This window comes from Pipra filicauda, unplaced genomic scaffold (assembly GCF_003945595.2).
Source record: "Pipra filicauda isolate LSUMZ 115617 unplaced genomic scaffold, ASM394559v2 scaffold29_size4552773_pilon, whole genome shotgun sequence".
NCBI lineage: Eukaryota > Metazoa > Chordata > Aves > Passeriformes > Pipridae > Pipra > Pipra filicauda.
The window spans coordinates 2,066,413-2,081,282 of NW_024104420.1; the positions used below are offsets into that span (position 1 = coordinate 2,066,413).

The 14,870-nt window shown below is 36.1% G+C and overlaps 1 protein-coding gene across 2 annotated transcripts in view; it reads left to right on the plus strand.

Moving 5' to 3' along the window:
• SNX2 (sorting nexin 2) overlaps nucleotides 1-8,660 on the plus strand; it is a 32,640-nt gene extending 23,980 nt beyond the window's left edge. Inside the window, exons 9-16 of one of the 2 annotated variants that reach the window (XM_027710267.2) lie at nucleotides 731-844; nucleotides 1,072-1,165; nucleotides 2,932-3,137; nucleotides 4,296-4,439; nucleotides 4,941-4,952; nucleotides 7,121-7,201; nucleotides 7,306-7,377; nucleotides 8,174-8,660. In XM_027710267.2, coding sequence (XP_027566068.1) covers nucleotides 731-844; nucleotides 1,072-1,165; nucleotides 2,932-3,137; nucleotides 4,296-4,439; nucleotides 4,941-4,952; nucleotides 7,121-7,201; nucleotides 7,306-7,377; nucleotides 8,174-8,224 — 774 coding nt within the window. In that variant the 3' untranslated portion in view covers nucleotides 8,225-8,660. The remainder of the gene's footprint in view (nucleotides 1-730; nucleotides 845-1,071; nucleotides 1,166-2,931; nucleotides 3,138-4,295; nucleotides 4,440-4,940; nucleotides 4,953-7,120; nucleotides 7,202-7,305; nucleotides 7,378-8,173) is intronic. The other variant, XM_027710268.2, reaches the window with a different exon arrangement.
• The last annotated feature ends 6,210 nt before the right edge of the window (nucleotides 8,661-14,870 follow it).

Genomic DNA, 14,870 nt, shown 5'->3' on the forward strand with positions numbered 1-14,870 from the left:
AATATCAGTATCTTAGTTATACTAATAAGTCACAGAGGCCTCACTGCTGATAAAAGCATCAATAGATAACTTACAGTGGGTTTGTCAATGCTCCTGATGGACAAAACATCATATAAGGGGTAGATGGTCTGATAAGGGGGGCCACCTTGTACGGCATATGGCATATTCAATCTAGCCTGAGTAAGAATATCAGTTAAGTTTAAAGTTTGTTAACTTACCTCTAAGGATTTCTCAGTACCTATGCAGATAACACAGTTCTCATGAGACACTTGAGGTAGGTTTTGAAATCCACTCTATACTGAAAAGCAAAAAGTCATCAACCTTTTATAATCAGCACATAGTGCATGTCTTGCATTACAGATAAATGTTTTACAGAATTTCTTTTTTCTAATTTGTTGTAAATCTAAGTTTTTTTTTTCCTGTAGTGGCAGTTTGTTCTTTGTAGTGTAGAGGTGGCTAGTTAGGACACCTGGCTAGTTCATAACAGCTTTGGACAAGTGGGTTGTTTGTTCCATTTAAATGTAAAGTTGTAGAAGAAAAGTAAATAGTCTATATTTTTAAGTTTTCCTCTTGAGAATGTAAAAGTAGTAAATCTGAGGAATTAGATTCCACTATATTGAAACACATAGGAGCAAAGAAAACACTATATCCTTTTCTTTCCCCCTTGTGCCCAGTTAAACCTCCATCCTTTTAACCAGTCTGTTTGCCCTTATTTGTCATTCAATTCCAGCTGCCGAGAGCGGTTAACACCCAGGCTCTGAGTGGAGCAGGAATATTGAGGATGGTGAACAAGGCTGCCGACGCTGTCAACAAAATGACAATCAAGATGAATGAATCGGATGCAGTAAGAGCTGATTTTTCGGCTTGAATAATGAGACGAATTAATGAGCCTCAACAATTGCATTTTAAAGCTGTAGAAGTGGAAAATGGGTTATTAATTTGCTTATTGGCTTGAATTCTTAGCTGTATAAGTAGACCACCCTGGCAGTACTTGGATAATTTGCTTCCTTAGAACCAGAAATGTTGTTGGTAATCTAATTTGTAATGCTTGACTCTTTCATCTTTTGTCAGTGGTTTGAAGAAAAACAGCAGCAATTTGAGAATCTGGATCAGCAACTTAGGAAACTTCATGCCAGTGTTGAAGCATTAGTCTGCCACAGAAAAGGTAACCTAACTTTTATGTGACTGCGTGAACTTTAGGAAATGATGATGAAACAAGAGCTTAGCACGTGAGAGCTCTTAACTAATTAATAGAGATATGCAATATATTTTAATGCACAGATCTTCTATTTGTACCTTTTATTTTAAACCGCTCTAATACTTTTTTAATATCTTTTTAATCTTAAATTTAACCAGAATATCTGTCATTGTTAGAGTTATTTTATCGATTTAGCATATTTTTTTTCCATTGCACCCTTTCAATACCACACCTGTACCAGGTGATTCCACTACAGTAGACATCCGTAAATTTAGGTCTCATGGCAAGAGTAATTTCTTTCTGAACAAAAAGTGGCTGCATAAATCTATTTAAACCTCTCTTGGTTCAGTATTGCTCTGTTAACTGAGTTTAAGCTCTTATTGCTATTCTTATTTTGGTCCCACATAAGGGTATATCATCAAGCTACTGTTAAAGTAAATTTTCCTGGGAAGATAAGTAGTCACAGAGTATCAGCTTTTTGTTTACTTATTTTAGAGAGAAGCAAAGCCTATAAGTTCATAAGCAGCTTGTGCTGCTTTTTTTGTCAAAGATGGATTTCTATCAGATGATTTAAAAAAGCCCCCAAGCCCCCCCCCAAAAAAAACCCCAAACCCCACAATATTGATTTATAATTCAAGGAAGACCATGAGTGTGCTTTCTGACGCTGTTGTATTATGTTAAAATATGGTGTCACCTTTGAGCTCTTTCAAAGGTACATGAAAATGTCATAAGTTGCTTTCTCATAATTCTAAGCACACATTGCTCTCTCTAGTAAAAAAATCTTTAGCCAGCTGTCCTCGAGGCTAAGAAGTATTTAAGAAGTAGTGGAAAATGGAAATCTTGGTTTACTGTTGATTTGACACCTGATTATAAATTTGAAGTGTTGATTGGTTTCTTTAAGAGTTGTGTTTCAGTTGTAAAGGTTTCAAATATCTGAAGACGTTTTCCTTCTGCAATCACTTCTGGTGTTCTGATGATTCTGCAGGAGTAGCAGAGCTGCAAACAAACCTGCATTTTTAATCCTGAAGTAATTTGGACTAAACATTTTTTCAAAGGTCCTTCATAGAACTTAACTTTGTACGGGATTACTTACATAGGATTTGATGAGACAATTGTGCCAGTATTTGTTAATAAATAAGCTCAAAACTACCTCCACAGATGCTGATATGTGAGGATTGTTTGTTTTTTATTCTAAAGCATGGCAGATGTGGCAATACATTACAGTATGCACAGTAGAAGTTACTTAACAATCAATAAAACCTTCCAACAGAAATAAATTCCACTCATGGGAATGGTGGTTTTGTGAAAGAGTTGGGTTTTTTTTTTCTCTCTGAACTTAATGGAACAACTGTGCTGTAAACCTGTTAAAATTGTTCTGAATTAGCCCTGTGGGTGACTTGGTTTTTTTTTTTTTGTGGGCTTGAATTTTCTCTGAGCTAGGCAGTTGGATAATATTGAAGTGACATTTTTTTCCATGTCTTTTGCTTGACAGATTAAGCATGACATTAACAGACTCAGCAAAACATTTACTGATCAAGAGTTTTTTGCATAGGAGTCTTTCTCCTAAATGTGGTTCATTGTGCTCTCCTTGTGTATTTTATCATGATCTTTAGCTTTTGTTTTTCCGTTGGTGAAGTTAGGGTTGAAATAGAGGTCTCTGTTCCACTGATCTATGCCACAGAGTAATATAACAAATTAACTACGTTGTACTGAACATTACTCCTGTGTTTCAGAGCTTTCAGCCAACACAGCTGCCTTTGCTAAAAGTGCTGCCATGTTAGGTAACTCTGAGGATCACACTGCCCTATCTAGAGCTTTGTCTCAGCTTGCAGAGGTTGAGGAGAAGATAGATCAATTGCATCAAGAACAAGCTTTTGCTGATTTCTATGTGTTCTCAGAGCTTCTTGGGGATTACATTCGTCTGATTGCTGCAGTAAAAGTGAGTACTACTAGGAAAAATACTGATTTTGTCTTTGAAGTCACATTCTCAACTTGTAGATTCAGGGTAAATGAATGTGTGCATTTGCATGTTATTACGGAGTCAAGACAGTTAAGTTTTTTGCCTGAAGTTGTAGCTGAGTAAAATGAATGCATTCATGATCAGCTATTCCAGTGATAAAAATAGTTGTGATCGAAAATGTGAATGGAGTAGTAAGGTCCCAAGAAAAGGAAAATCTACTTTGAGCAGTACCAATTGTATACATTATTTGGGGACACTGAACTATACTGTGTTTAGCATACTGTACCAGCTTCTTTCAGATTATTGTTACACTATGCTCATAAATTTTTAATAACATAATTCAGCTGTATTTGGTAGATAGCCGATAGTTTCTGTAAATAAGAAAAAAATGCAATTTGTGGATCTGCATCTCATTAAAGAAAATATTCAATTTAGATGTAAGCTATGCTTCACAGCATAATTAGGTTTTGACATAGGAAGGGGTGTCTGTGAATTCTTTACGGAAATATCCTTGAACTTGCCAGGCTATTGGGAGTACATATTTTTCTTTTTTACTTTATTTCTTTTTTCATTTTTTTTTCTTTTTTTTTGATATTTTTGTTTTAATTCTGCTACTGTAGTCCATTGCTAACAAAAATGTGTTGCTGAATATGCATGTAATCTGTATGCATAAAAGTTTGCTAGAATCTGCATGTAGAGAATTGTCTGCATAATAGAGCACTTTTTAGTGGTTGTTTTGGTAGTGTTTTAATGGAATGAGGCACATAAAATGTTTTGGGGCACTAAAGTATCTGCTTTGAAAAGGATTCCTCTTAAATACTGTTATTTGTGGAAGGTATTGAGCTGTGCAAGCGTGCTGTCAAATGAAATAACAGGAGACACGCTAGGTTTTTTTAAGTGTACTTCACACAGAATCAAAGAGAATTTGCTGAGTGAGAAGAGACCCACAAGGATCATAAGTCTGACTCCTAAGTAAATGGCCCATACAGAGTTGGAACCTGCAACCTTGGCGTTATTAGCACCATGCTCTAACCAACTGAACTAGTCTCCAGCTCTATTCAGAATTACTTTTTCCTACTGGGAATCTAGATAGCTCTTACAATTCCAGTTGTTTAATAAATTTATCTGTTCTTATAGGGTGTGTTCGACCATCGAATGAAATGCTGGCAGAAGTGGCAAGATGCTCAGGTCACTTTACAAAAAAAACGTGAAGCTGAAGCAAAGCTCCAACTTGCCAACAAACCTGATAAATTGCAGCAAGCTAAAGATGAGATAAAAGAGGTAATGTTATCAAACACTATGTTGGAGGTCGGACATGCTGCATTAGCTCATTCATTCTGCATTAATGCTGCTTTATACCATTTTTATTTACAAATCACTTACTTATTTGCCATTTTCCATATTTACTGAAATTGTTAAAAGGAATTTATTTAAATTCCAAGTATGTGCAATTGTTACTCATTGTAAGATCTGTAAGGCAGCTAATACTGTATCTATGGAGTCTGGGAGATGGGAGGAGGGGAATACGTAAAAGGTAATGCTTTTAACTTTTAACAGATCGCTTGGATAGGCAGCGGAGCATTTCTATTTCTAATGCTAAGATGACTTGGCTAAGTCTAGCAAAGGCAACTAATAGGGAACTGTTCCCATGTTTTGCTTAATTGTGCAGCATATCTACCCATATATATATATGCATGTATATATGGTGTAATTTCAGTAAAAATAAATCTAACATGTTGAAGTGTCATAATTTATACACTTTTTCTGTCATGCTTCACTAAGGAAATTGAGGAGGTAGGACAACTTAATTATTTAACACTAATGTGTTCTAATTATGCTCCAGTACTCTCTATTAAATAACAGAAGAACATTATTGCAGATTTCAAGCTCTCTTACACAGTTGCTTTGTTTGGCTTCCTCATTGGTCACTAACCACATGCTCCTTTGTTCTTTTTGCCCTTCAATATATTTCACATACAGTAGTGAAGTTACTCATTAACTTGACTTTCTTTTTCTTAAAAAAGGCCTTTGCTTATTGAGAAAACTTAGTATCACTCCTGTGTGACCACATTCTTGCTGGTTGCCTCTTTTGATGTTACCCATCCATTCACAGTGCATTTCCTGATTATTGGAAGTAGTAGGATATAGTGATCCTTTCCCAGTTCCAATATTAAAATAATTAATTATAATTTTTCCTAAGAACTTATTTTTCCTATTTTATTGGATGATTAGAGAAGGCTTTTAGTGAATCCCCAATTCAAATGTGTCAGGTGAAAGTTCTTGCTGCCATTGAAATGTGTTTAGAGTTGCTGAATTCTGTAATAGTGGACCTTCTGGCAGAGAAATTGCAAGGTGGAAGCCTACGCAGCTTGAGCATCATCCATGACTCAGTTGTTTTTTTCATGGATAAAAGGGCAAAGAACAGTCCTAGAAATACCTTATTGAATGAGAAACTTTTTCTTGTCAGATATTGTAGGATGGTAAACTGTTATCCTGTGATAGTTCACATAAAACCTGGCATTTGGGCATGATGAAACTGGAATGTTGTTGGATTCATTAGGCCTGTTATCCTGTGATAGTTCACATAAAACCTGGCATTTGGGCATGATGAAACTGGAATGTTGTTGGATTCATTAGGCCTGTAGAGGCTTTCACAGAAGTCTCAGCCACTTCTAGTTGGTGTGGTAGGAGGGTACAGGTAGTCTTAATCTGCCTTTCCTTAACTGTGTTTTATATTGTTTGAGTTATCTCTTTAGGCTATTCTTCCATGAAGGACATCCTATTATGACTTACTGCTTAATTATGTACATCTAAAAAGGCAATAAGGGGGCTCTGAATAAATATAAACTAAAAATAAAAACATGGAGATGTTTATTGGAACGTAGATGATGTTTATGTCATATCCCAATAGTAACTTGACACTGCATCACCAAATGATTTTTTGTAAATAAGTAGCACCGCTGGATTGCTAACAGGATTATGCTACATTGACGCATGTTGCTTCCCTGCTGCCTCTTTCTGAGGAAGATAAATATTACTGAATATATTCCCATGACTCAGGTAATATCTTGCGATTAACAGATACAGTTGCATTTTAAATAACCGCTAGCCTGCATGTGTCTGCAGTGTGAGGCTCACACTGTATCTACACAGATAGCTTAAACTTAACAATGTAATCGTTGTGTAAAAGCAGTTACAGGTTAATGTAGGTGATGATGATCTCTTCTTGTCTAGCTGCATGTCTTTTCACAGAAATGGAGATGCAGCCTAGTGTCAGGTACTGTTACATAAATGCCATGCTCCCAATATGGCAAAATCCCATAAGAAATGTTTCTTCCTCTCTATTTTCCTCTAGTGATCTTCTTACCTGCAATAACATTTCTATTCCTGCTTTCTATGAAAGCAGCTTCCACAAGAAGGCTTGTGCTTCAGCTTCCTTTCTGTTTGGAAAGCAAATAAACACATCCTCAGTAGCTTTTCAACAAAAATGTGACAGGGATAATCATATACTTGCTCGTAGGCAAACATGAAGATTTAATCATCTCTTCTGGAATCAGGAAAGTACAGGGAACTAACCTTTGAGACTGTTCCATGCTGGATTGGACAGGTTTAGATTCTTTTTATATATTTGTAAGAGGAATAGCAAGTAAAGCCTTAGATATCCATTTTCTTTTCTAAAGAATATTTTTAAAATGTTAAGTGTTCTTAATAGCCATACTAAGATATTTTTACATTTTATCTACAGATAGCATTACTTAAAGATACTGTTGTTGTAACATCCTCTTATGTAAATTTGAAATTATTGTAAGGCTTTCTCTTAAGTATGCAAAAGAAAATCAAACAAGTCCTTTTAGTTCATCAATATGAACTTTTAGACTATTAATATGCCAAAGAAAGTTCAGCTACTGGAAAACTGAATGAACAACACAAACTCTTACCTCTGCATATCTTTCCTTTGCCAGTGGGAGACAAAAGTTCAGCAAGGGGAAAAAGATTTTGAACAGATCTCCAAAACCATTCGCAAGGAAGTGGGAAGATTTGAGGCATGTATAATTTTGTCCAACTAAATGACAGTTTCACTTTTGAGAATATGACATTCCAAGTAAAATGTTAAGAGGTTAATATGCCATAATTTATTTATTAACAGAAGGAACGAGTGAAAGACTTTAAAACTGTTATTATCGAGTACTTAGAGTCGTTAGTGCAAACACAACAGCAGGTAAGATAAATTTTAAATTTTGTACAAGTTAATATTTAATATATTCCATACTAGGTTATTTAGAAGAAAACGGGCTTTAAATATAGCAATTTCCAAAATATAAAGAACTGCTAGTCTGTACTGTATTGGAGAATGACATGATGATCACAGTTTCCCAGCTATTGCTATACTCCCTTGCAGAGCTGTAATTCAGGGAAGCAAGGGAGGAGCTCTCTCGGGGATATGGGCAAGCAAAGGGTCTTGTAATCTTCCAAAACCAAAGCAGTATTTCCACTTACAGATTGGAGTAAATTGTAATCAGTATGTACTTACACTTACTGAAGAAACTTTGATACTTAAATGTTTATTGCTTTTTTTAAAAAGTATAAAATAATATTATTCAATATTATAAAGCATTAAAACAGTTTCCAGTGTCTAAGAAGTAGGCCTTGTTCCCCAAAAAGTGTCCAGATGCTTTCTTTTGTTCATTCTAGGAATATAACCCTCCAGCTTTGTTTAATTAAAAAAAAAAATTATCCTTAGAAGTAAGAATAGCAGATTGAGCTTTAATAAAAATTCTGTATAATTGTATTCTGTAGCATTGTGCTCAACATGTGGTAACATACCTATAGCTATATTAAGCAGATTTGTATATTTATTACTTGTGTTTTTTCTTGCACTATTTAAAAACGTGAATGAATAAGCACCTGTGTTCTTACTTTGTCTGGGAAGCAAGTTTATCTCAAGAGGAGGTAGGTATGTGTTGTGTTTTCCAGCATTTAGTACTTAACGAGTGATTTTTTCCCTTCTCTTCAAGCTAATAAAATACTGGGAGGCATTCCTACCTGAAGCCAAAGCCATTGCCTAAAAGAAGAATATTCCAAATGACAAGACACTCTGAATATTTGTCCTGGATTAAACTAAATTCCACAGTGAAATCACTTTAAATCATCCAAATAAACCACTATATATTTTATGAATTAACGTGGCTTTTTTTATATACCACAGCGTTTTATTAACAAGCTGCATGTCCTGACCCTCTTTGAAGTGGACTGTGGCATGATGTTCTGCAATACATTGCTGAATTGAACACTATTGTGTCTTAATACTTGCACTGAAGTGTGCACTGCAAGGCCAGAAAGCTGATATTTTTGTTCTTTACAATACAATGTTCTGTAGTATGTTTACCTGATCTTTATGAAACAAATTTAATTGCATTGATTAATGTTCACTTAAACATTCCTGTACAAAATCATGTTTTTGTGATTACAATAATAAAGGGATGTACCTTGTGAAACATTAAACGCTCTGTTTTCGTGTCTGGATACTTCCTGTTCAGAACAAATTGAGATTATATCCAAGAAAAAGCAACATTTAGTAAAGAGTGCTGGAGAAGGTATTAAAGATCCACAAATAAGTATTTGTGGTAAAGTATTCTGTTTTTAATTCTGAATCTCTTCATTACAGGTATTCTTTTCACATGAATTTGTCACTGCCTTGGCAACCTGTAATGCATTAATACTCATAGGGTCCAAAGACTGATGCTTGGGCAGCAGAAAGACATAAAGTGAAATCTTCAAGCGTTTACAAAGCCTCTGCAGAGTTAAAATCACTTGTATGGTCAAATACTACTGGACCTGATAAATTTCATCAGTTGTCTTCAGTGGTCTCAAGATACAAAAAGAAAAAAAATTTGCAGTAATTCTGGGAATCAGGGAGGAAGAAAAGTAGGTAATTCATCTGCGTGCATGTTAATTGTAAGAACTATCATTCTACTTGGATGTTCTTGAGTAGAAAATACATTTGCAGGGACTGGTCATCCCTTCTTCAAGAAATCAGAGCACCTAAACATTTTTCTGAAATGTACAATACGAACGTAGGATGTACTGTCCTGTCATTTTAACGATATACTGAGCTTGATAGTGGCATGTATTAGTATTAATATAACCAATTGTAGACAAATCTTAATCATATAAAATACAGGAGAAGCTGTTCTTTCAGCTAATCATAAGGCTGCAGGAAGAGCCCATGAATTTGTATTATTTGTGGTCAAATAAGAAAAAAAGAACACAATACTGTTTCTGAACGGATGGAAACCTAAATTTAGCTGGAAGATCGTACACTTTTTACAACAAAATTAGTGTAAACTTTACAGATCAATGTCTTCTGTTGTTTCTCTGTATAGTTCTGTTGACTCAGCATTTCTGTGAGTCTTCAAGGAAACTAGAAGGGGAAAAAAAACAAACCAAAACCAAACAAACAATAAAAACCAACATCAACAAAACCACCAAAAAACCCTGGCAAGCCTTTATTAATCATGTTTTTAAATGGTTAAATGCTAACACCTTAAGCTTGTAATATCTTAGGCATCAGTGTTTGTTCGGTCATTTATCTTGTAACTGCTTTTTGAAAAGCTCAAGTATGCAACAGATTTATGGTGAAGAAACTGATGTAGGCATGACACTCTGTTAAGTGTTATGATGTACTTGACTTTGGCTTGCTTTCTAATGAAAATTGAACAACAACTTGAACAGCTCAATCTTATACTTCAAGTTTGTTCCATTGAGAGTGAAAATGGTATATCCAGAACTAAAGAGTCAGTTTGGACATGCAGAGCTCATGTGTGTTTATCCAGCTTTCTTAGCTCATGATCTTTTTTTTTTTTTTTGCTTGTATCAGGATTAGAATTCAGTTGAATTGTGGATCAGATCTCTTCTCTCTGTGATGAGAGAATACAAAAGTGCTTTCATATTAGTCTCCTAGTGAGGATTAGTGTTACTGTGTGTACTAGACAACTGAAAACAAGAATGGGTTGTGTAGGTTCTTTTCTTAAAATCTGAAGCCTGTTGGGGAACAAAAGGATAATGGCATTTCTGGAGTTCAGTGACACAGAGAGTTGGTTGCTCATACAAAAACTTGTAGGGTTTTTTTGCATCACAAGGTTAGGTTGAATAGAAGATTCAGATCAGCTGTCACATTTGGCTATCATAAAACTGGTTATTTCAAGAATCTGTTAATTTATTTTATGTATCTTCCCACTCATTATGAAGATTGAAGGTTTGCTTATTGTCTTTCAATAAGCAATTAACACCTAGCATTAGCAGACTTTTCTCAACCCAGGTGAATGGAGGTGTTGCTGAACTATTTCCTCTGTGAAGCTCACTCCCACACATTAAATTAAAGTGTTTCCTTGAAACTCCAAGCATTGTACCACAGAATAACCACTAGCATGAACAAAATGATTGTTTGCAAAATCATGAACTGCACTTGAAATACTGAATAAAAGATAAGGTGCTACTGAAGTATAGTTTACATTTTAGGTTTAAATAGTTTGTAGATGTTTGCAACAATTTAAAATCATCCCCATTCTTCTATCCATTGTGTCAATGGTCCTTTTTGAATTAAAAATATATGACGTGAAGTGGCTCAAATTGAAGACATTGTTCCTTCTTTCTTAAACTGATGTTCAGTGTACAATAAGTCTCTGACTCTTTAGTCACTATCCCTTTTAAAACAGACTATTCTGCTTCCCTATTCAATATTCCTTTGTCTAACTCTCCTAAGTTATTTTCCCTCTGAAAGCCTCATATGGGAGTTTGTTTCAGTGTCTGTGGAGCTCATGCCCCAAATATGTCAGTTTCTTTCAAATTGTGGAGATGAGTTGCTGGCTAGTATAGCCTGTGCATTTAAGTGAACGGTCAACATCCACTAAAATTATGTGTACAGTGAAATGATTGTCCTAAAGAAAAAAAATAGGAACAAAAAAACCCTTACATTTTCTTCTCTTCTTCCACTTTGGAGTAGAACATGCTGTGCAATAATTTTAATCTGTGGCAAAATATGAGTCCGCTACAATTATGTAAAAAAAAAGTTCAGGATTATAACAGGGAAGGAGATGAAGTTTCAGGTTGTTCAGGATGTTACTTGTTACCTGCTAAGGTGATTTTACTTTTTTTTAAAATTCTTCTCTTCCATAGTTAAATCGGGGGTGAACTTGCTAATAATCTTTTGACTTCACTGGTAAAACACTACTTTTTCTTTCTTTTTTTTTTTTTCCCCAGATCACTGAGGAAGTGACTAACATAGGGGAGGGATATAAATCCAAATCTTTTTTCTGTCATTAGGAAAATCTATCATTAAGAAAGGACATCTCCAAAATGTACACAAAGCAACTTAGGCAGAATCCTTCTACCAGGATATTCATATGAAAACTAAAGTAAAAGAAATATGCAATGAAAATGGAAGGGCAAGAAAATACTTGAGATAAACCATATATCTATGGTTGACCGGCAAGTTTACTTAAAACCAGTCTTACTGGTTGCAAATGAAAAATCGACAAACTTAGGTTGTGATCTAATTAAGGAGTATCTCTTTTTTTATTCTGGCCTCTTGTTGTGATGTGTATTTTACTTATCGCTTTTGCTATTATTTTTATATGGATTTCTTTGCTTCTGTTCTGGAAATTAGCCATTTAGAAAGTCCTTGAATCATGAGAATTAGTGGAAACTGATCTTTCAGCTTTGCCTATATTCATTCCTTTTTCTCTCCTGTGAACCATTCTAACATGACAAATGCTAAGTCCTCCCTCCCTGTATGAGGAATTGCACAGTGACTACTTTGGAAAAAAAGAAATGCAGAAGTGGTCAACAAAGGGGCAGATTGTTGATTCATAGATTCATTTCTGTAATCATGGAAGGTTAAGGTAGAATCTGATGCCAGGTAACAGTTAACAACTGGAGGGAGTATATTATTAATTTATTTTACATTCTGGATCAAGTTAAGAATATAATTCAAGATACTAATACCTGTATCAACAGCCAGCACTGAAGACCAACACCTACATTTCCTATAGTCCTTTTGGGAGCCTGCTCAACACATGAATTTGAATACAGTTTGTGTCACTGTTACCAGTACAGCTCAATCCTTTTACAGTTTTGCTTTTAAGATTACTAACATGGTTTTAATACACTGGTTCAAGTCAAGCTACATTTAAAATATATTCTCCTTGCTTTGTTATTTGTGGGGAGCATTGTGTCATTTGTGCAGTTAGCTTTCAAAGACAAGAATCCTGGATGGTTTTGAACACACTTTGATAGCGTTTTATGAACTAAAGTTTCTTAAATTTTTGATCCTCAGTGTGTTAGACAGAAAGACAATCCTTTTTTTTTTTCAGATATAACTTTAAAGATTAGCCAACTAATGATGATATATTGTGCAAATTAGGTATTTAACATTCCAATACATATTGACTTATTCAGCTCACCATGTAATCTTCCTTGTTCCTCTTGGCTGATGCATAGTCAAAAGTTCCATTACATTGTATTGAATTTGAAACCAGATTAATGTCTAAAACTTTTCCTTGTTAATAAGTTATATGATATTAAGGAGAAAAGTAGCTTTTTGAAATTATTGCTTATTAGATTGCAAACAACCACAAACAGTGCTCCTATGAAATTCTTCTATCAGCTTCTCGTCAGCATAAATGCATTATGGCACAAATGGTGTCATTAGAGTTACCACCTGTTTTGCATTAGGGAAAGAACAGAAATTAACCCTAAAGACTGGATTCTTAGCCAGAAAGTAACAACGATAGCATGATAATTATTCTCTTGCATGCCTACATTTCCCAGGCTGATAAGAGTATCATAGTATAGCTAGTCTCTCCTTGGGATTACTATAACATGTTAATCAGAGGGTGCTTTTGGTGAGAATGGAATTTTTTATTTCTGTCCAAGGACATAGTGCAGAGCACACAGGGGACTAGAAACGCTGCTCTTGTCACCTTTGCCACAAAGCAGTGTTTGGACTGTCCTGCTTGCCATCAGCAGTTGAGGGCACTGGCATAGGAGCAACAATGCACAGAAACAGCTGCCCGAGAACCATCTGCCTTTTATGATTTTTGTCTGTTACTTTGCTTTAGATTAGCAAAGTGAACTCATGATAGTTTGCTTTATTCCTCTTGGTTTTAGTCAGACAATGTCTATTTTATATTGAATTCTTAAGGTCACAGGTGTTTGCTTAGAGCAAAACATAATTAAATTTACCTGCCAGTAAAATAAAGAGAAATGGAGGGAAAAGGAACTTGTAATGTTCCCCTCTCCATTCCCAGTGTCACTAAGCAAGGAAGGAAGCAAGTTAGTTCTCAAAAGACATTTCAAAAAGCTGATAGCATAACCACAGACATCACATAAGTTTGTTTTCTGTCCTTTTTTGAGGTATGTTATTATACTTGACTCTGCTTATGCAAAATCAAACCCTGTATACACATGAATTTATAATGGTAGCTGCTCTGTAAAAGACCAGTAAGAGATGGTGACATTGCCCATCTCAACCCATTTAGTGTCTTGAGACTTTCCAGCATTTATAAAACCTTGCAAGGTGAGTTTTAAGATATGGCAATCTAATACAGCTGCAGTTTGTTGTCTTTTTGCAGTGCTTCCAGGTGGTTTGAAGCTTGGGGTTAGCAGATTTATGTGAGGTGGGAGCATTTGCCCGTGCAACAGTATTGCCTACTAAATGCACCTGGTATTCCACCTTCTGTTTCTGCTTCATTACTCTTTAAGCCATCAAAACAGCTGCTTATTTTGGAGAGTGAGAAGTATTATTTAATTTCTCAAATAGCTAGAAATCATCTTCATATCTCTAAAATGGTTTGGTTTGCTCTGCTAAATAACAGAGTTAAGAGGCGGCTTCTCAGGAACAGGCACAACATGGGCAACTTTGTGCAGCACTGCTTCCCCCTCCCTCCCTTGTTTTCATGTCCATTTACAACAGGCATTGGGAAACCTGCTGCATTTGTTTGTTGACTAACCTGGTCATGGCAGAATCGTATGCTGCCATTCAGCAGGACTTCAGTAGGCTGGAGAATTGGGCAGAGAGGAACCTAATGAAGTTCAACAAAGGCAAGTGTATGGTCCTCCACCTGGGAATGAATAGCCTCAAGTACTAGCATGGGTTAAGTGATGCCCTACTAGAGAGCAGCTCTGCAGAGGAGGACCTGGGAGTCTTGGTGGATGACAAGTTGACCATGGGCTGGCAGTGTGGCCTTGCAGCCAGAAGGGCCAATGGGATCCTGGAAGAGTGTGGCCAGCAGGTTGAGGGAGGTGATCTTCCCCCTCTGTTCGGCCCTGGTGAGACCACCTTTGGAGTGCTGTGTCCAGTTCTGGGTTCCTCAGAGCAAGGAAAGACAAGGAGGTATTGGAGAGGGTTCAGTGGGGGGTCACAAAGATGGTTAGGGGTTCTGGAGCATTTCCCTCACTAGGGAAGACTGTAAGAGCTGAGTCTGTTTATCCGGAGAAAAGGCTGAGAAGGGATCTCATCAATATAAACAAATATCTCAAAGGCAGGTACCAAGAGGATGGTGCCAGCCTCTTTTCAGTGCTGCCCAATGACAGGACAAGGAGCAATGGCCATAACCTGAAACACAAGTTCCACTTCAACATAAGAAGGGTGGCACAGCACTGGAACAGGCTGCCCAGGGAAGTCGTCGAGTTTCCCCCTATGGAGACATTCAA